The sequence below is a fragment of the Panthera uncia genome, chromosome D1 (assembly GCF_023721935.1).
Source record: "Panthera uncia isolate 11264 chromosome D1, Puncia_PCG_1.0, whole genome shotgun sequence".
Lineage (NCBI taxonomy): Eukaryota > Metazoa > Chordata > Mammalia > Carnivora > Felidae > Panthera > Panthera uncia.
The window spans coordinates 3402903-3423130 of NC_064808.1; the positions used below are offsets into that span (position 1 = coordinate 3402903).

General features: G+C 55.7%; 1 protein-coding gene across 2 annotated transcripts in view; it reads left to right on the plus strand.

The window, feature by feature from the left end:
- Positions 1 to 20228, plus strand: part of CPT1A (carnitine palmitoyltransferase 1A) — a 56075-nt gene that overhangs the window by 31284 nt on the left and 4563 nt on the right. For both annotated transcript variants that reach the window (XM_049641699.1, XM_049641706.1), the window contains exons 9-15: positions 838 to 925; positions 3472 to 3667; positions 5744 to 5932; positions 7094 to 7199; positions 10195 to 10311; positions 11784 to 11948; positions 19473 to 19607. In XM_049641699.1, the coding sequence (XP_049497656.1) occupies positions 838 to 925; positions 3472 to 3667; positions 5744 to 5932; positions 7094 to 7199; positions 10195 to 10311; positions 11784 to 11948; positions 19473 to 19607 (996 nt within the window). The remainder of the gene's footprint in view (positions 1 to 837; positions 926 to 3471; positions 3668 to 5743; positions 5933 to 7093; positions 7200 to 10194; positions 10312 to 11783; positions 11949 to 19472; positions 19608 to 20228) is intronic.

Below are 20228 nucleotides of genomic sequence, written 5' to 3' on the forward strand. Positions count from 1 at the left end.
CCCTTCCCCTTCCCCTTCCCCTTCCCCTTCCCCTTCCCCTTCCCCTTCCCCTTGAGAGAGACAAAGATAGAGCACAAGTAGGGGAGGGGCAGAGAGAGGAGGACAGAGAATCCCAAGCAGCACAGAGTCCGATGCGGGGCTTGAATTCACAAACCATGAATCCTGACCTGAGTCAAAGTAGGACACTCGACTGTCCAAGCCACCCAGGCATTTCTTTCTTAAATACGCCTTTGGTTGAAAGTGTCAGTTTGTAAATGACCGATCAGAACGTGTTACTTGGGAAGGAAGATGCCGGAAGCCCTGGCACAGTTCAAGCTTTGCTTTGCGGTGCAGGTTGGCATCCCAGAGAAAGGCTGCTCTTTGCAGAGTTTGCAAGGGATTAAGTCGAACGCCCTGTGCACTTGGAAAACAAATCCAGCATTTCAAATTTTTTTTTCAGTTTTTTTTAATGTTTATTTATTTTTGGGAGAGAGTGTGTGTGAGCAGGGGAGGGGCAGAGAGAGAGGGAGACACAGAATCAGAAGCAGGCTCCAGGCTCTGAGCTGTCAGCACGGAGCCCGGTGCGGGGCTTGAACCCATGAACCGCGAGATCATGACCTGAGGCGAAATCAGTTGCTTAACTGCTGAATCGACTGAGCCACCCAGGCGCCCCTAAAGATTTTCTTTTTTTATTCTTTTGTGTAATCTCTACCCCCAGCATGGGACTCGAACTTACAACCCCGAGATCAAGAGTTGCACGGCCTTCCCACTGAGCCTGCCCGGTGCCCCACAAATTCAGCATCCTCCCCCGCCCCCGCCATGGAATTCTTATTTGTTTGAAACATACTTTTGTTGCAGATTCTGCTGCTGGGATCCACAGTCCCACTCTGTTCCGCTCAGTGGGAGCGGATGTTCAATACTTCGCGGATCCCGGGAGAGGAGACGGGTGAGTGGGGCTCCTTCCGGAAGCAGCACTTTCGCTCCACACGGAGGCGGCGGAGTGACAGTGCCGTGATTCGTGCCCACCCCTCCTGAGGTTGTGAGAATGCGGGCTCGGGAACATTCCTTCCGTTGACCGGACGTGTGGCTTGTCTTCAGACTTGAGTTTCTCTTGGGCTGAAGGCCGTCTTATAGGGAGCCTGCTCCAGATCCGGGCAGGAGTGTCCTCTTCTTCCTCTGGCTCCCGCAGGGGCGGTCTGCTCTGGCCCACGTGTGATGCACGCGGGCTTGTGCCCCCCGGGAGCAACCTGAGCCGGGACGGCTGACCCCCACCCACCCTCCCAGAGCGTAGGGCGGCCACATCACCCGCCCAAGCCAGGGCACCCTTGAGAATGAAAGGAACACGTGGCATCACCGGGGACTGTCCCAGGCCTGCCAGGCCACAGCTCAGGCTGTGCTGCCACTGAGCCTCCGGGTGGCCGTGCCGGGAGGAAATACCTGCCACTCTCACCTGACGAACCTGTCTAGACCTCATGGCGGCCACCCTGACGAACCCATTGCTGCCTTTCAAGCTGGTCGTATATAGAGTCCCAAGCTGATCGGCTTTGGCGTGGGGGGAGCGGGGGTGTTGAGGCAGCCGGGTGCTTCCAGACTGTGAGCCCTGGGCGGTAACTTGTCCCCTGGTGCTGGGCACGGGGGTCCTTGGACGCAGAAGCTGCCCTCTGGGTGGGCTTCCGTCTGGACTCTGCTTTCTGGGACCTGGGATTCAGAAGCTTTCTGAAAAGTCACTCGAGCAGCGTACCTGCTGTTCCCCCGGCGTGGGGCGTCCTGGCTAAAAAGTCAGCCCCTGTCTCTCTCACGCTCTGGACTCGGGTGGCCCGTGGCCAGACTGCTGCGAAAAGTGGCCGGGCCAGCAAAAAGCAGTTGCCCCTAATAGTGTTTGTAAAAGTGATTTTAATGAAGCGTCCTACGGTTTTGCCCCCTCCTGTCCGCGGTTTCGCGTTCCGCGGTCTCGGCTATCCGCGGCCAGCCGCCGTGCGGGAAGCACATGGTCCTCTAGAACATCAGCCTCACCCTGTGTCACACCCTTTGTCCCTTGCCTCACGTCCTTTTACCACGTGGGCGTTTTACCATATCACATGAAGAAGGGTGAGGACAGGGTATTTTGAGAGAGAGAAACGACGTTCACATGTGCTACATTTGTCCCGTTTTATTATTAATTATTGTTAACCTCCTGCGTCTAGTTGATAAATCAGACTTTATCGTAGGATCGTAGGTATGTAAAACAGAAAAGCCAGTAATGTGTTTAGAATTAAGTGCACTCTGGCTTCGGGCACCCACTCGGCAGGGGGGGTGGTCTTGGAACATACCCCTCTTGGGTCAGGGGTGGGGGGCTGCTGTACTTTTCTCTGCCAGGGTTTTGGGCCTCATCTGACAGAGTTATTCCTAAGTCTTTATTGTTTTTGTTGTTTTAAGTGTATATTTTGGGCTGTTGGTTACGGAGTGTATTAGTTTCTAGAGCCGTGGTCACAAAACACCCCAGACAGCGTGGCTTAAAGACACATTCACTGCCTCCTGGTCCGGGAGGCCGGGAGCTGGAGGTGCAGGCACGGGCAGGGCCCGGTCCTCCCGAGTCCTCTCTCCTTGTGTGTGGTCCCTCTGTGTGTGTCTGTGTCCTGATCTTTTCCTATAAGTATCCTAGTCATACGGGGTTAAGGTTCACCTTACTCACCATGTTTTAACATAATTACCTCTTTAATGTCTGTCTATTTTTGAGAGAGAGAGAGAGAGAGAGAGCGAGCACAAGTGGGGGAAAGGCAGAGAGAGAGGGAGACGCAGAATCTGAAGCAGACTCCGGGCTCCAAGCTGTCAGCCCAGAGCCCGACACGGGGCTCGAACCCACGAACCGTGAGATCATGACCTGAGCCGAAGTCGGACGCTCAACCAACTGAGCCACCCGGCCGCCCCTTCTTTTTTTTTTTTTTTTTTTTTTTTTTAATTTTTTTCTTTAACGTTTATTTATTTTTGAGACAGAGAGAGACAGAGCATGAACGGGGGAGGGTCAGAGAGAGGGAGACACAGAATCCGAAACAGGCTCCGGGCTCTGAGCTGTCAGCACAGGGGCCCGACGCGGGGCTCGAACTCACGGACCGCGAGATTGTGACCTGAGCCGAAGTCTGCGCTCAACCGACTGAGCCACCCAGGCGCCCCAACCGGCCGCCCCTTCTTATTTCTGACTTTGAAGTAAAGGCTGCACGTTTGCTGGAGTTTTCTGGTAGAAACCCTTCAGCAGTCTTAAGTCGTTGGCCCAGGATGGTACGTCCCTCGAGTGACTGAGCAGGGCTGCTGAGCCAGAGCGAAACCCGTGTGATCCCAGAGCTCTCCAGTCTGATGCCACACGGACTCTCGAGACTCTTGAGAACTGGACGGACGGGCCGAGCTGGGGGGACGCGGGACGAGGGGTTGGTGCCGCGGGAAAGCGGGGGGTGCCTCTCTCCTCTCCCGTAACCTCACGCCTCTGGATTTTGTGTCTCGCCCCGCGTCCCGCCGCAGACACCATCCAGCACATAAGGGACAGCAAGCACATCGTCGTGTTCCACAAAGGCCGTTACTTCAAGGTCTGGCTCTATCACGACGGCCGGCTGCTGAAGCCCCGGGAAATCGAGCAGCAGATGCAGAGGATTTTGGACGACCCCTCGGAGCCCCAGCCCGGGGAGGCCAAGCTGGCGGCCCTCACCGCGGGAGAAAGGTGCGCGGTGTCTGTGACCCCGGTGGTGCCTGGGGGCTGCGGGGACCCCTCGTGGTTCTCGCCCTTCCCCGGGGGCTCAGCCGGAGGACAGGTGCCTGTGGGCGACCTGCTGCTGGCGGTGGGGGCGGGGCCAGAGCCTGGCGTCCCCGTCACTGCTGGTGGGTCACCGAGGCCGCGTGTGCGCGCGGGTGGGCCTGCGTCCGCATGGGGACCGGGGCCCCCGACGGAGAGGAGTCAGCCTGTTTTGTGCGGCCGCGGGCGTATTTAATTTAGGACACGGAACAAGTTTAAACCAAGGCCTCCGCGTCAGGGATAGATTTCCTGCCACGTCTAAAGATCGTTCAGAGGCTTCTGTTTACTTAAGGAATTAGCTCGGAAACAGCTGAGTCTCTCAGCCTTGGCTGTGTGCACATTGGGCTGGAGAAATCTGTGTCCTGGTGGGGACGTTGGCCCGTGCGTGGGGATGTTAAGCAGCATCCTGCCCACCCAACCCCCCCCCCCCCCGCTACTCCCCCCTCCCCCGACACCAGCAGCCACCACTTAGTGACAACTGCCCAGACTTTGCTCGCTGTCACCAGGGGGCAGTATTGTCCCCGGTTGGCCAGCACCGGCTTCCGGCGATGTGGCAGCTGCGAGGGCAGCAAGGTGGTGAGTGACCCTTCTCAGAGAAGAGGAAGATGCCCGGGCACGAGCACGCGGAGGGCGGCAGCGGGCCTGACAAGTGGCAGGGGCGTCCAGGGAGCGCACTGCACAATCCGTGCAGGGAGCTGCAGAGGGGGTCGGGGACGCCGGAACACAAGGCGGAGAGGGTTCTGTGTGCCCGACTACGTTTGGGCTTGATTCTGCTGTTGAAGGGGCCACCAGGCACCCCGAGCACGTTTGCGAGATTCTTCTGGCCCGGGGGCTCCTGCAGGCAAGGGGGTCCTCCGGCAGGGAGGGCCGGAACGGCAGCCTGAGCAGCAGGGGAGGCTCGGTCCCAGAAGCCCCGGGAGTGTTGGGTCATCGCTGGGCTTCGACAGGGCTGCGAGGAACGGCGGTGGACGGTCCGTCCTGGGGAACGAGCTCCCGTCCCACGTGCCCGTGAGCGTCAGTGCGCGGGATGGCGGGCGGGCGCGGTGCAGCCACGGAGCGGGTCTTCCTGGGGTCCCCCACCCCCTGCGGGGCTCAGCGGGCACCCGGCCCCGAGCTCCCCCATCTCACCTCCCGGAGCCCTCGGTGTAGACGCCGAGCGTGTCTGCCGGCCTGTCACCTTCCTGCCCCCTCGCACCACACCAGGTGCAGAGTAGATGCCCTTGTCACCGTTGTCCCCTGGCAGACACTGACGAGAGCCGTCCGGGCCGGGGAGAGAAGAGGGCGGGAGACAGACCAGGTGACCCTGACCTGGAGGGGCGGGTGGGGCGGCAGACCTGAGGGGGCGCTGAGTGAGGGGCCCAGGAGCAGTCCAAGCAGCCACGGCTGGGGCGCCTCTCGGGAGGTGGGTGTCACATCGGCTGCTTGTAGCTCCCGTGAGGCGGGTGGAGAAGAAGAGTCCCTTCACTTGCACTCCCGGGGGCGCCTCTTGTCCCGGGGGTGTCCCGGGGTCGTTCGCAGCACGGACTTGGGCGGGACTTGGGTTTGAAGCTCTCCTCGCCACAAAGTAGCTGTGACCACGTCTCTGTGCCTCAGTTTCCCCCTCTGAAAAAATGGGGGCGGTCGCGTTGACCAGGGAGCTAGGACAGGGACGAGGTGGCGGTCACACACTTGCGGTGACTTCCTTGCCAGAACTGCTCCAGGATGGGGACCCTGGTGCAGGCGCGAGGGGCGCTTTCTCGGGGGTCACTGCCCCAAGGTGGCTGAGCTCACAGGCCAGCCTGTGTTCTTGTCGCGCGTGCAGCAGTTTGCGAACGGAGGTGCGCGTCGAACTCCTGCCCGCAAACGGCACGGCCACCCGCGGGCAGTCGTACCCGCAAAATCCTAAGTGTGCGAGTCCCCTCCGATTCCTAGCAAACTGGGAAAAACGCTGTCATTTTGAACGTCACAGGTAAGGAGAGGTCCCCGCATCGCCGCGGGCTTACCTCCGTTGAACTCTGATTTCAGAGTCCCCTGGGCCAAGTGTCGCCAGGCCTATTTTGGCCGCGGGAAAAATAAGCAGTCCCTCGACGCCGTGGAAAAGGCCGCGTTCTTTGTGACGCTGGATGAAACCGAGCAGGGGTACAGGCAGCAAGACCCGGATGCGTCGATGGACTCCTATGCCAAGTCCCTCCTCCACGGCAGGTGTTATGACAGGTACTGCACCTCCCCTCCCTCCTGAGGGACCGTAGCTCTCCTGCGAGTTTGGAAGGGACGTCACATGTCACCGCATCTGCCTCTGGTATCTCCGCTCTTGAGGAATAAGAGCTCACGTAAAACACAACTCTTGGGGCGCCTGGGTGGCGCAGTCGGTTAAGCGTCCGACTTCAGCCAGGTCACGATCTCGCGGTCTGTGAGTTCGAGCCCCGCATCAGGCTCTGGGCTGATGGCTCGGAGCCTGGAGCCTGTTTCCGATTCTGTGTCTCCCTCTCTCTCTGCCCCTCCCCCGTTCATGCTCTGTCTCTCTCTGTCCCCAAAATAAATAAAAAACGTGGAAAAAAAAATTAAAAAAACAAAAAAACAAAAAAACAAAAACAACTCTTAAGGGGCGCCCGGGGGGGGGGGGGGCGGGGGGCTCAGTCGTTAAGCATCCGACATTTGGTTTCGGCTCAGGTCAGGATCTCGCGGTTCGTGAGTTCGAGCCCCATGTCAGGCTCTTCGCTGATGGCGTGGAGCCTGCTTGGGATTCTGTCTCTCCCTCTCTCTCTGCCCCTCCCCCTCTCATTCTCTCCCCCCACCCCCAAAAATAAAGAAATAAACTTAAAGCACAACTCTTTACTTTCTTCTTTCCCCCCCAACACCCCGCCCCCCCCCCCCCCCCCCCCACACACACACACAGCTTAAGCGGCAGACTTGAGATCCTAACGCCTTCTGTGCGTGACCACCTGTCATGGTAGTGGTGACAGGCGTGGCTCCTGGTGTCTGGGACCAGGCAGGGGAAGGAGGTGGACGGGGCTGACCTGTTGCTCACTGATCGTGACCGTCCTGGAGCCTCCTGTCCCTTGTCTGTGAAGCAAGGTCCTGCCTGCCCTGCCCCCGGGGACGAGGTTTGGCCCAGGGCGGGGGTGTGCGGGCACGTGGCCTCCTGTCTCTTTGGCAATTGCCTTGTGGGCTGGTTCACGTTAGAATAACACGTTCTATTCTGCCAGTTTCCAGCGCGCAAATGGTTACGCCTGTGTCTGATACAGAGAAGCGACTGGCCTCAGAGTCCAACGTGTGCTCTTATCATCAGTCCACAGAGGTTCAGGACCAGCTTGTCGAGGGGCGGGGGCCCAGGAGCCCACCCAGAATAAAACATGTAATTTTTGTTTCCCGCAGGTGGTTCGATAAGTCTTTCACGTTCATCGTCTTCAAAAACGGGAAGGTGGGCATGAACGCGGAACATTCCTGGGCCGACGCGCCCATCATGGGGCACCTGTGGGAGGTGAGCCTTTGCAGCTCCGGCTGGGATGTGGGAGTTGTTGCAGATCCAGACCCCAGACTGCGTTCTATCGTGTGGTTTTCGTCTGATGATACGATGCTTCGTAACACGTGTGTGGGCACTGGAAGTCACCAGTAGCCCAACAAAAGCCCTTCGTGTCTTCGCCTCCTACAACTCACGTTCCTTAGGTAGAAACACATTTAATGGGGCACCTGGGTGGCTCAGCCTTGGTTTCGGCTCAGGCCACGATCTCGTGGTTCGTGGGTTCGAGCCCCGTGCCGGGCTCTGCACTGACAGCTCAGAGCCTGGAGCCTCCTTCAGACTCTGTGTCTCCCTCTCTCTCTCTCTGCCCCTCCCCTGCTCACACTCTCTCTCTCAAAAATAAAGAAAACATTAGAAAAAAAATAATAAATAAAATGTGGGGTTGGGTTGGCCCTGCCAGTTTTTTTAATTTTTAAAAATTAATTTCTCCCTGAACCGTTTAAACTGTTTTCACTGTTGGCGTGAATCACTGAAGGGAGGTTTTGCTTTCTTTTTTTTTTTTTTTAATGACTTTTTTTTTTTTTTTAAGTTTATTTATTTATTTTGAGAGAGAGACAGAGCACAAGCAGGGGAGGGACAGAGAGAGAGAGAAGGAGAGACAGAATGCCAACCAAGCTCTGTGCCATTAGCACAGAGCCCAATGCGGGGCTCGAACCCATGAACCGTGAGATCGTGACCCGAGCCGAGATCAAGAGTCTGTCACTTAACCACCTGAGCGCCTCCCGGTGCCCCCAAGGAAGGTTTTGCTTACTTAACTCATCCGTCACAGTTCTTGTTTAAAGAAATTGCTAAATTCCAGGGTTGTCAACAGTGGCCTTGATTCAGAAATTCTGTATTACTTTGGTCTCATGACGCTCAAGGTAACTTTTTTTTTTTTAATTTTCTTTTTTTTAATGTTTATCTATTTTTGAGAGAGACAGAGACCGCGTGAGCAGGGGAAGGGGCAGAGAGAAAGGGAGACAGAATCCGGAGCAGCCTCCAGGCACTGAGCTGTCAGCACAGAGCCCGACGCGGGGCTTGAACTCACAAACTGTGAGATCGCGACCTGAGCCAAAGTCGGACGCTTCACCGACTGAGCCTCCCAGGCGCCCCGATGGAAGTGCTGGCATTTAACTGTTACCGTCAGCTGACAGAATGGCCTCTGGGTCCAGGGACTGGATGGGGACCCCAGGGGCTCCCCGCATGGACGGGATCTGACCTACTCTCTTGTCTCGGAGGCCCAGACCACGTTAGAACGAGAGCTAGCCTCACTGTGCCAAGCCAGTTAAGAAAAAATCAGGTCAGAGTTGAATCCATTTTGCTGTCCGTTGTATTTCTGAAATTTCAGCGTGTTGGACACTCTGGGGGCTCCGAGGCAGAGCGGCTCAGACACTCGGCGGGTGTTTTTTGTCTGTTTCTTTGTGTTTTGCCTCCCCCGCTGGGGAGCTCACTGGGTGCTGGGATTCCTCTTTAAAGAAATGTTTTTGTTATTGTTGATGGAGATATAGTTCGCGTCCTATAAAATTTACCTCCTTAAGGTACACAACTCCCTGGGTTTTGTGTTTTACAAAGTAGTTGTCCGGCCATCCCCATTACCTAATTTTAGCATATTTTCATCCCCCCCCCGGCCCCATCCCTGGCAACCACAAATCTACTTTCTGTCTCTGTCACTTTGCCCGTTCTGGGCATTTCATAGAAACGGACTCCTACAACATGTGGTCTTTTTTGTTGTTGTTGTTAAGGTTTTATTTTATGATTATTTTTTTAAATTTTTTTTTTTTTTTACATTTTTTTACTTTTTTTTTTTTCATTTTTTTACATTTTTTTTTTTTTACATTTTTTTACATTTTTTTTTTTTTTACATTTTTTTACATTACAACCAAGTTAGTTAGCATCTGCTGCAATAATGATTTCAGGAGTAGAGCCCAGTGATTCATCCCCTACGTGTGACACCCAGTGCTCATCCCAACAAGTGTCCTCCTTACCGACCCTTCCCCATTTAGCCCATCCCCCACCCAATATCCCTCGAGCAACCCTCCGTTTGTTCTCTGTGTTTAAGAGTCTCTGATGTTTTGTGCCCCTCCCTGTTTTTATATTATTTTTGTTTCCCTTCCCTGATGTTCATCTGTTTTGTCTCTTAAAGTCCTCATATGAGCAAAGTCATATGATATTTGTCTTTGACTAATTTTGCTTAGCATAATACCCTCCAGTTCCATCCACGTAGTTGCAAATGGCAAGACTTCATTCTGTTTGATTGCCGAGTAATATTCCATTGTGTGTGTGTGTGTGTGTGTGTGTGTGTGTGTGTGTGTGTATCCCACATCTTCTTTACCCATTCATCCATCGATGGACGTTCGGGCTCTTTCCATCCTTTGGCTGTTGTCGATAGTGCTGCTGTAAACATTGGGGTGCAAGTGTCCCTTCGAAACAGCCCACCTGTATCCTGTGGATAAATGCCTAGTAATGCGATTGCTGGGTCGTAGGGTAGTTCTGTTTTTAGTTTTTTGAGGAACCTCCATACCGTTTTCCAGAGTGGCTTATGATTATTATTTTTTTAAGTAGGCTCCAACGTAGGGCTTGAACTCATGACCCTGAGATCGAGACCTGAGCTGAGATCAAGAGTCGGACGCTCACCCAGCTGAGCCACCCCGGTGCCCCATAAAGAAAGACTTTATTTTTAGGTAATCTCTACACCCAACCTGGGGCTTGAACTCCTGACTGTGTTCCTGAGCAGCCCACAGGGTCCGTTTTTCTCCCCGCTCCTGGAGTGGAGATAGGAACGGTCACGTTAGGTGGCTGTGCCGAGGGTGTGAAGTCCGCACACCCCAGAAGTGGCTCTTGTTAACGTGTCAGTCGTATCTCTGTAGACAACAAGGATCCGTCTCCGTCGGATGTCATTTCAAATACGTCTTACGTAACACCGTCGGCCACGATAATCCTCTCTCACTTGACATGTATATCTTTTCGTTTGCGACAGTACGTCCTGGCCACTGACTCCTTTCAGCTGGGTTATGCCGAGGACGGGCACTGCAAGGGCGACCCCAACCCGAACATTCCGTACCCCACCCGGCTGCAGTGGGACATCCCGGAGGAAGTGAGTCCGAACGATCCGTCGTCCGGGGTGGGGGACGAGCTTCAGCTCTCACAGCCGCACTGTCCACGCGTACTTGGTGGGTGTGCGCCAGCCCAGCTGAAGACCACGGACACTGAACCTTGTCCGTGCGGGCGTCTCCGGGGGGCCGTGGGGCTGCCCCAGCTCCTGCTGTCTCAGGGGCCCCGCTAGGTAGTTCTTCCGCTTGAGGTTTCGGCGGAGATGGTCGGCGACGTTTCCAGCTCGGACCCAGCTAGACGTCACAGTGAGAAAGTGGGAAACTGAGTCCCTTCCTCCAGGGTTGAACTACTCCAGATCACTCCCTTATAATTTTTGTCTCTTCAAGATTCTCAGGTGCAGTCCACTCTCTGGAAGGAAGCGTTTGGGGGGAAGGGATTTGGGGGGTGGAAATAGCACATTCCAGTTCCTGTAATCCAGGCAGGAGTTCCCGGGCCTCAACAAATAACTGTCGAAGTAGAAAACGTCACATGTGGTGCTGTACCCCAAGCATTTGTGTCCCCGGGGCTGGGGTGTGCTCCCCAGAGAAAGGTAGCCTTTGCCGAAACGTGTCAGCTGACCGCTGACCAAGTCGGTCGGCATTTATTTAAAACGTGTCCGTAGATTTCACTTTTAGAGCCTTTTTAGTTTCACAGCAGACGTGAGCGGAAAGTCCGTTGAGATCCCTCCTGTCCCCCTTCCCCGACCCCACACGCACGCAGCCTCCCTCATTACCCACGTCCCCGCCAGGGCCGTGCGTCCGTCACAGCCTGTGAACCTGCACCCACGTGTCCCCGTCACCCGGAGCCCAGCGTCGCCGTGGGGGTTGACTCTCAGTGGTGAACGCATCATTGATGAGCCGGGTGCGTGGTGACCTTTGTCCACCAGCACGGCATCCCAAGAGTCGTGTCGCTGCCCAGAAACCTGTGCTCTGCCTGTTCATCCCTCCCCGCCCCCCCTCCAGCCCCCGGCGACCGCTGATCTTGGCCCGGTCTCCACATCTTGCCTTGTCCACGGTGTCCTGTTTGTGGAATCCTGTCGTACGAGGCCTTTTCAGGCTGGCTTCTTTCACTTGGTAACACACATTTACGGTTCTCCCGTGTGATTCCGTGGCCCGGTCGCTCGTCTGTATCGTGTGGTTGTACCACAGTCCATTTCTTGCTTTAAACTGGTTCCTCGGTCGCCGCGATGGGCTTCACAAAACAAAACTCGGGCTGTTCCAAATGGCCTTTGGGGTCCCGCTCAGACCAGGAAGCCCCCGTCTCCTACCGGCGTCCCTCCTGCCGGGGCCACCCCGCCACTGGTCGGCGAGCGGGGTGCCGTGTTGCTAACGAAGCACAGCTGCTGGGTAACACTTTGGAAAGAGCCGAGAGGAAAACGGGGTGTGTTTTGGGGCACCAACCCTGTGGCTTCGGGGTACGTCGGTAACCCCTCCACCCTCCCCCGTTAACTAAAACCTCCCTCTCCTTTCCCTCAAGTGTCAGGAGGTGATCGAGACTTCCCTGAGCTGCGCGAGTCTTCTGGCCAACGATGTGGATTTCCATTCTTTCCCGTTCCACCCCTTCGGCAAAGGACTCATCAAAAAGTGCCGGACGAGCCCGGACGCCTTTGTGCAGCTCGCGCTCCAGCTGGCGCATTACAAGGTACGAGCCTGGGGTTTTGTCACGAGCCCTGGGGGGTCCTGGACGCATACGTGCCCGGGGCCGTCTGCCCCGTGGGTGGGGAAGGCCAGACACCTGTCCCGGGGGGGGCAGCCGCTGGCGCGGAACACAGCCTGCTGGGTCTTGCCCGCGCGTCCTAGTCCAGGGTCTCTGCCACCGACGGGATGGGACGCCTGGTGAGCGGAGCCCCCTCTCGGGTGGTAAACTCAGGAAAAGAAACAGATGCGGGACAGCGAGGGGTAATGTTGACCGCGGATAAACTAGAACACACAGGCCAAAACTGTACTTAAAATCGACTTTCCTGTAGTTCTTTTAACGTTGATTTATTTTTGAGAGAGAGACAGAGACAGAGTGTGAATGGGGCAGGGACAGAGAGAGAGGGAGGCACAGAATCTGAAGCAGGCTGCGGGCCCTGAGCCGTCAGCCCAGAGCCCGACGCAGGGCTCGAACCCACGAACCGCGAGATCATGACCTGAACCGAAGTCGGACGCTTAACCGACTGAGCCACCCAGGTGCCCCGACTCTACCGTAGTCCTTCACAGAGATGGTCCCATCTTGAGGCTTTCTTTTCCCAAATAATGTGCTCACCCAAAGCAGTGGGACAGAAGCACAGTCATAGGGGAGCTGAGCTCTCTGTCTGATGGAGTAAGTGACTGAAAGATACAATAACTGAATCTTAAGATTAATAAGCTTGATTTTTTTTTTAAATTAATGAACACACATTGTCCATAAATATGAAGTGTCAGGGCTTTAAAAGCTGATGACGGTTCCAATACAGAGGTTTTCCGAAGGGAACACTCGGTTCCACAGTAACCCATTTGAAAACAACTGGATGAAATGTTTTCGGCAGCAACAGAAATTAGTAAAGCTGACCCAAGATAAGGCAAGAAGCTGGAAGGAGGTCAGTACCCAAGGAAAGTCAGAGGTGGGTGGCATGCCTGGGTGGCTCAGTCGGTTAAGTGTCCAACTTTGGCTCAGGTCATGATCTCACGGCTTGTGAGTTCGAGCCCTGCCTCCGGCTGTCTGCTGTCAGCACAGAGCCCTCTTCGGATCCCCTGCCCCCTCCTCTCTCTGCCCCTCCCCTGTGCTCGCTCACTCTCTCAAAAGTAAACCAACATCTAAGAAAGTCAGAAGTTGGAGAGCTGCCTGAAACGCGACTGTGCTTAGAAGCAGCTGCGGGGCCATGACAAGCATAAGTTCTAGGGGCTTCGGAAAGGGAGGAGCTGCCTGGTTGGTTCCTGGGCAGGACCCTTTTCATCAGTGCGTCACACATGAGCCGGTGAGCTGGCTTGCCTGACATCGCGGCTCACGGTGGCGTGGCTGAACGTGGACCCAGGCAGGCTGGTTCTGAAACCCATGCCTGAACGGGATGGATGCAAAAAAGGCCAACGTTGCTCGTGAATACAAATGCAAAGAAAAAAAAAACGCTAAATAAAGTAGTAGCAAATAGAATCTACCAGTATAGGAAAAGTACAGTCACCAGCAGCAGCTTATGGTCCCAGCAACGAGGGGACGGATCGGTCTTAGCAAATCCGGTAATAGATTAAATCGCATTATTAGATCAGGGGAGGAACCAGACAGTCCCCTCGACAGATACTAAAAAGACATCAAACACTCGTCCGTTCCTGACGACAGCTCTAAATGACGGGGACTGTTTCCTTAACGAGATCAATGCTGTCACGTATCAGTAGCCAGCATATGGCTTTAAAGGTGAAGAGGTGAGTGAGTCACCCCATTAAAATAAGGGTGAGCTGCAGCCGGCAGCTTCGCTGTCCTCGAACTCCTTTCCGTGAGTGCAGTCCGTGCAGCTGACGGGATACTTGGGCAGGGGGACCGTCACTACATCCTCTCGGGAAGAGCCAGCAGAAAAGCTTTTATGATTAAGACGAACGCTCAGAGCGGAGCCTGCTGCAGAGTCTACAAAGCCCAGTATCTTCCTTGTCGAGCCGTGATGGCCAAGCAGAAAATAGAGCAGGCGGACAGAACGGGAGCAGAGACGAGAGTCTGGGATCCGGACGTGTGTTCATAAAGCAGGTGGGACTTTGGGGGGAGGAAGGGCCCAGAGCCACGGAGAAGATAGAGACGGTCTCCGAAAGGGAGACAAGGCTGTGGTTTGGGATAGAGAAGCTTGACCTCATAGAGGCGAATGGTCCCGGTTCACACTCCTATGTGAACCCAGTCTGAGGTCCGAAGATGATTTGGGGAAGCTTCAAGTTCGTCTAGAAGAGCTGACGTTTGAGAATCCCCAGGGACGATCCGAAAAGGGTACACGTAGTGAGGCGGACGCTTGTTCTTTCGAAGTCTGCGATGTGGAAGTTGGAAGAGCGTGGTCATTATCACGGTGCCAGGCTGCTTCCGGATAGTGCCACGCAGTTCTCTATGGCAAAGGTGGGATTTAACATCGGTGGGCGGGGATGAATTTAATTAGCGAATGGAGTTGGGGAAATTGGCTGGAGGGTTCCATTTGGGAAGAAAAGACAGAGCCCGGTAGGAAAACAGAGTCAGAGCAGAAGTGGGTGCTTCACGAGAACAGAAAGCTACAGACGGTCAGTGGATGTACGTGGGCAGTCTAATCTTGCCGGGAATCCAGAAAGTGCAGCGTAAGGGAGACTGAATCTTTGTGCCACTTGCCAAGGTCTTCCTTGAGTTCCGTGTTTGTGCAGGGCAATTTAGAAAGGGACGTTCGTGCACAGCAGTTGGGCTCATAAAGCTGGAAACACGTGTCGTGAACGTGTAACCATTTCCCTGGCAAATTGTGCCTTGCGAATTGTATCCTTCAAGGACAGGCTCACAAAGGTCAGCTTAAGCACACCCCTCGGTAAAAATTGGAATCAATCTGAAAGCTTATCAGTGTGAAACCTGTTAGATTACGGTATTCTCGTACCACGGACTGTCACGTGACTGTCGAGTGATGTCTAGCGTATTCTGTGAAAATGCACGGCTGTGGGGCACCTGGGTGGCTCAGTTGGTTAAGTGTCCGACTCTTGACTTCAGCTCAGGTCATGAGCTCACGGTTCGTGAGATCGAGCCCCGCATTGGGCTCTGCGCTGATAGCTCGGAACCTATTTGGGATTCTTTCTGTCTCCCTCCCTCTCTCTTGGTTCCTCTCCTGCTCTCTCTCTTTCAGGAAGGAAGGAAGGAGGGAGGGAGGGAGGGAGGGAAGGAAGGAAGGAGGGAGGGAAGGAAGGAAGGAAGGAAAGAAGGAAAAGGAAGAAAGGAAAGAAAAAGAAAGAGAAAGAAAGAAAGAAAGAAAAAGAAAGGGAAAAGAAAGGGAAAAGAACAAATATGTGGTTGTAAAACACCATGTGAAAGTTTGAAGGCTGATAATTTATTACGGTGATCTTCAGACTTTGGCCCACAGGCCACATCCAGTCCATGACTTGTTTTCGCTCGGTCCTTGGGCTAAGAATGGTATTGATTTTTAATAATTGAAAAAACAAAACAAAACAGAAGGATAACGTGACATGTAAATATCAATCGGCATTTCAGGGTTCACAGGGAGCATGTGATTAGCACTGTCACACCTAATCTGGATGTGCTGTCCACGGGTGTTTTGAGCTGTAGAGGGACAGCCGGGCCACGTGGCCCACAAACACGTGATGTTTGCTCCCTGCGCGGCACAGAAAACGTTTCCCGGCTCTGGCCTTATTGTATGCAGAGCCTAGAAGGGATGGACGGATGGAAGACATTGGCAGGCGGTGCCGGGAAGGTTGGTCTCTATTTTCTTCTTTCGTGCCGTGTTCGCGTTTTCTGGGCGTGTAAAGTTACTTTTTCAAAGCGAAAGAGGACCTGTTTTCGTGCTTATGTCTGTTCTTTGCCCTCCGGCTGGAGGTTACCAGGACTTCATTCTCCACCCTCCCACCCATGTCTGTTTTTCACACCACACTCAGCCTATTAAGAACGGTCCGCGTACTAAGATGACCTATGAAAAATGCCAGGCAGCTCTTTCCTTTCAGAAGTTCGCACGTGCGAGCTCGCTCATGAAGCGGTTGCTGTGTTAGGGACGAACCTCTTCCTAGAGACCCTCCTCTGCTCAGCTCTGAGCCGCAGACCTCGCCGTGGCCGCGTGTGACTCCAGATGTCCCGCGGGTCCTGGGTTTCTGCTCCAGGCTCTGAACCTTCTCTGCGCCCTGGACCCCGTAGGCAGTTCAGGAAAGCCTGGGGGAATCCCCTCTCAGAATAACTTCTATAAAGCGTTATAAGAAATAGGGGGCGCCTGGGGGACTCAGTCGGTTAAAAGCGTCCGACTTCGGCTCAGGTCACGATCTCGCGGTTCGGGAGTTCGAGCCCCGCGTCGGGCTCTGTGCTGACAGCTCGGAGTCTGGAGCCTGCTTTGGATTCTGTCTCCCTCTCTCTGTGTCTCCCCTGCTAGCCCTCTGTCCCTCTCTCTCAATAAACATTAAAAAAAAAATTTTTTTTTTAAAAAGGCAATACTCAGGGTTACAAAGGTAATCTGTTAATTAAAACACACGTCAATATTAAACGTAAACTTGCGGTGCAGTAAATATAATTGAGCACTCAATTTTGAGCAGCAGGTCCAAAGCTAGTGTAGTTTTGAATTTTTTTTTTTTTTTAACGTTTATTTATTTTTGAGACCGAGAGAGACAGAGCATGAATGGGGGAGGGTCAGAGAGAGGGAGACACAGAATCTGAAACAGGCTCTGGGCTCTGAGCTGTCAGCACAGGGGCCCGATGCGGGGCTCGAACTCACGGACCGCGAGATCGTGACCTGAGCCGAAGTCGGCGCTCAACCGACTGAGCCACCCAGGCGCCCCCTAGTGTAGTTTTGAAGCAGTGATAAGCATAGATGATATTTTGGCATATCTGTAGCAACCATAATTTGTTGCGCAAACAGCTATGATTTTCTCTTCCAAGTCACGGGGGCCGTTCATAATGAGTGTGGTTTGTTGGCTGTGCTTCTAAATGCCGTATTTCAGTTTGAGGTTGGCAGAAACTAAAATGTATCTATTTTTCCCTTCCGAGTGACCACATTCCCAAGGTTAGTAACCATTGGTCTGGTCCCCGTCTGCCCTTCCGACCTTCTCTATTGACTCATTCAGCCTCATTCACTCAGCTTTTGCCACGCTGGTCTTTTTGCTGCCTGGGAGTATGTCAAGCTCGTCCCTACCTCAGGGCCTTTGCACTTGCTCTCCACTGGTAATTGCTGTTTCGGAGACAGAGCTGTGGTTGGTTCGGTCTCTGCCCAAGTGCCCCCCGTCTCTTATTTAAAACAGCCGCCACCCCGTGGCCCTTCTGTCACCCTGCGTTATTTCTGTTCGGTGCGCCTGTCACCGTGTTACATTATGTATATCACCCGTTTCTCCCGCTAGAACGCTTGCCCCTTGAGGGCAGGGACACAACCCATCTCGTGCCAGGAACGCGGCAGCCGCAAGGAAGAGGCATCCACAAACGAGTCATGACTGATTGAATGAACACACAGGGCAGCGGTCCTGTGTTTAGTCTGTGGCTGTTTGCCTCCTGCTTTGGGGTCATGTTTATTTTTCATTTAGACGCTAGAGGTGAAAATCCCCCCGAGTGCCACCACCAGCCTGAACACTGAGCCCGGGGCAGCCGTCCCAGGGTGTGACAGGTTTGTGTTCTTGCCCCGTGCATGTTAGTGTCTTCACAGACTTCTGGTCCTGCTCGTTAGAAACTGGAGGCGTCCGCGGGGGGCGAGCGGCCGCTGTCCCGGGGGTGGCAGGGTGAGCGGGGCTCCCGGCGTAACCCGGCTGGAGACCCCGAGTGCACTAATGCTCGATGCGTTTGCCGAGACGTTTAGGGGGTCGGTGAAAAAACTGTGGGTACCTTGCATGGCCGTGCTGACCACTCACGATTGAGGTTTGGTGTTGGAAAGTGGGCCTCACAGAAGTCGTTGCCTCGTGGAGCCCAAGCTAACTTGTGTTAAATGACTAAAATGCCACATTTACCCTCTTTGCCCGATCTCCTTCTCTTCCTTCCCTCCTCCCTGCCCGCGGCTGGATCACGTGCCCCTTGGCGCCCCTTGGAACCCGCAGCTGGCAGCGAGTTCGCTGAAAGGCGTGTTTGCTAAGATCGCCCGGACCCCGTTTGCTTGTTACTCTTCTCTGTACCCCACATACACCGGCATGGGGGGCAGCGTGGAAGCCTTCCGTGTGGGCAAGTGCCAGCCACCGAAGGTGGATCGTCACAGGCCTCCTGGCCTGTGTTCCCCACCCCGTGGCCTGCTCGCCTGTCTCTTCGCAGGCAGGACTGGGGGAGGGACAGAGCCCCGAAGGCCGCTCACAGGCACGGCCCGCGCTCCGGGAGGCTCAGCCTGGACTCTGGCTCTGGGTTTGTGTGACATTGTCAGCTGGTACCCCTCCGTCACGTTGGGGTCGCCCGGGCCCGAGCGCCCGGCGCTGTTGTCCGCTCAGGAATTATTTGGGTCCACAAAGTGCCGTTGGCCGCTTTCCCGTCCATATTGGGAATCGGCGCGTCCTCGAGCTGGCCTGGCGGCCACGGGCACTTTGCAAGCGATTTCCTCCCGCGGCGCATGCTCTCCTTGGACCCCGTCCTCGTGCACCACCTGCCGCTTCCACCTGGAGCCCCTGCCGTGCCATCATCTGTCCCTTCCAGGGTCTCCGCCTCTGTCACCCCAGCCCCCTTGCGGTCCCTGACGACAGCGTTCCTGGACCCCACGGGGCCTCTGCCCGTCCTGCCCTCCCCGTCCCCTCCCCTGGGCTTGGTCTCCCCGGCCTGTTGCCGTCCTCCCCGATCTCGTCCCGTGGCCCCAGGCACAGCAGAACCACCCCCGGCTCCGGCCGGCTCTCCGCCCGCTGGGCCCCGCACCCAAGAGGCTGGTGTGGCCGGAGATGAACCCCAGAGTGCTGGCCGCTCCCCCTTCACAGCGCTGAGTGGCTGACTCTGGCGGACCCCCGGGCAGCCACTCTCTGTTCCGCGCCCCCTCTCTCTGGCTCTCAGCGCCTCCCTCCCCCGTCGGCAGGCCAGCCTTCTTCGTGTTCACTGGAAAAATGAGAGCATCCCAATGAGACCTCAAGACCACGGCCGCCCCCCTCTGCTTCGTCTCCCCTCCCGCCCCGGCCACCTGCCCTCCTTGTGGGGGACATCACTCCTCACCTGTCCCTTCTCAACTGGGTCATCGTCACCGTCATGCAGACATGGTGGAATGTTCCCTGCCAACACCTTGTGTCTTTTAATAATTTGCCCGAACGTCTCCTTGCCTCGTGTTTTTCCCATAAATGTGTCTGCACTTGGGGCGGCGGGGGGAGGGGGGGGGTGGTGCGTGAAGCTCAGGAAATCGCGTCATGGCATCGGTTGCACCCGGAAACGGAACCTGGGCTACCCAGAACCTGACCTCCCCCGCCCCCAGCCCTTTGCAAAGCTAACGACGTCTCCGTCTGCCTGCTGCACAGCCCCGTGTGAATGAAGACTGACGTTGACTAAAAGCTAAAGCCGACCCGTCCCTTCTTGTGCATCAGAGTCCGTCCGCCTGCCCTGCCTCGTATGAAAGTTCTCTTCCTTTCCCAGGACATGGGCAAGTTCTGCCTCACGTACGAGGCCTCCATGACCCGGCTCTTCCGAGAGGGGAGGACGGAGACCGTGCGTTCCTGCACCACGGAGTCGTGCAACTTTGTGCTCGCCATGGTGGACCCCACCCAGACGGTAACGTGGCGCCGGGCTGGGGACGCTTTGGGGCTGACCCGCGAGCCTCTGCAGGGGGAGCCGTGTTCAGCTTCTCCCCTGCCCTCCTTTCAGGGGAACCGGGCGTGGTCGGGACGCGCACGGAGAGGTTAACGTTTGTGTCCCTTCCGTAGCGTCTTACCGCTTGGACTCCCTGAGTCTAAGTTAGGCTTGCACCCGGCGCGGGCAGGCCTGGGAGTGGGTGCGGCAGGACAGAACAAGGGGCTGGGTGCGGACGCGGGGACCGGGCCACGGGAGCCTTCCGCTCGGGGTTACGGGAGCCCGCTGCCCACGCCGAAGCCCCCCGCCCGGGCCCGGGGCTCCGGTTGTCCGTACGCTGCCTTTGAGAATCTGGCAGTGGCCTGGGAACTGTTAGGGCAGTTCGTTTTCGCAGCCGAGGATCGGAGACTCCGGTGAATTCCATAGGCTGCTGGGCCACACAACCGGGACGTGGCCGAGGCCAGATCTGTGCCCAGAGCGCAGGCGTGCACTGCTGGTGGCCCGGGAGACATTGGCCGGGGCCCTTGCTCTGCCCTCGCCCTGCCCACTCCGCTCCGCCCTACTCTGCCCTGCCCTGCTCTGCCCTGCCCTACCCTACCCTGT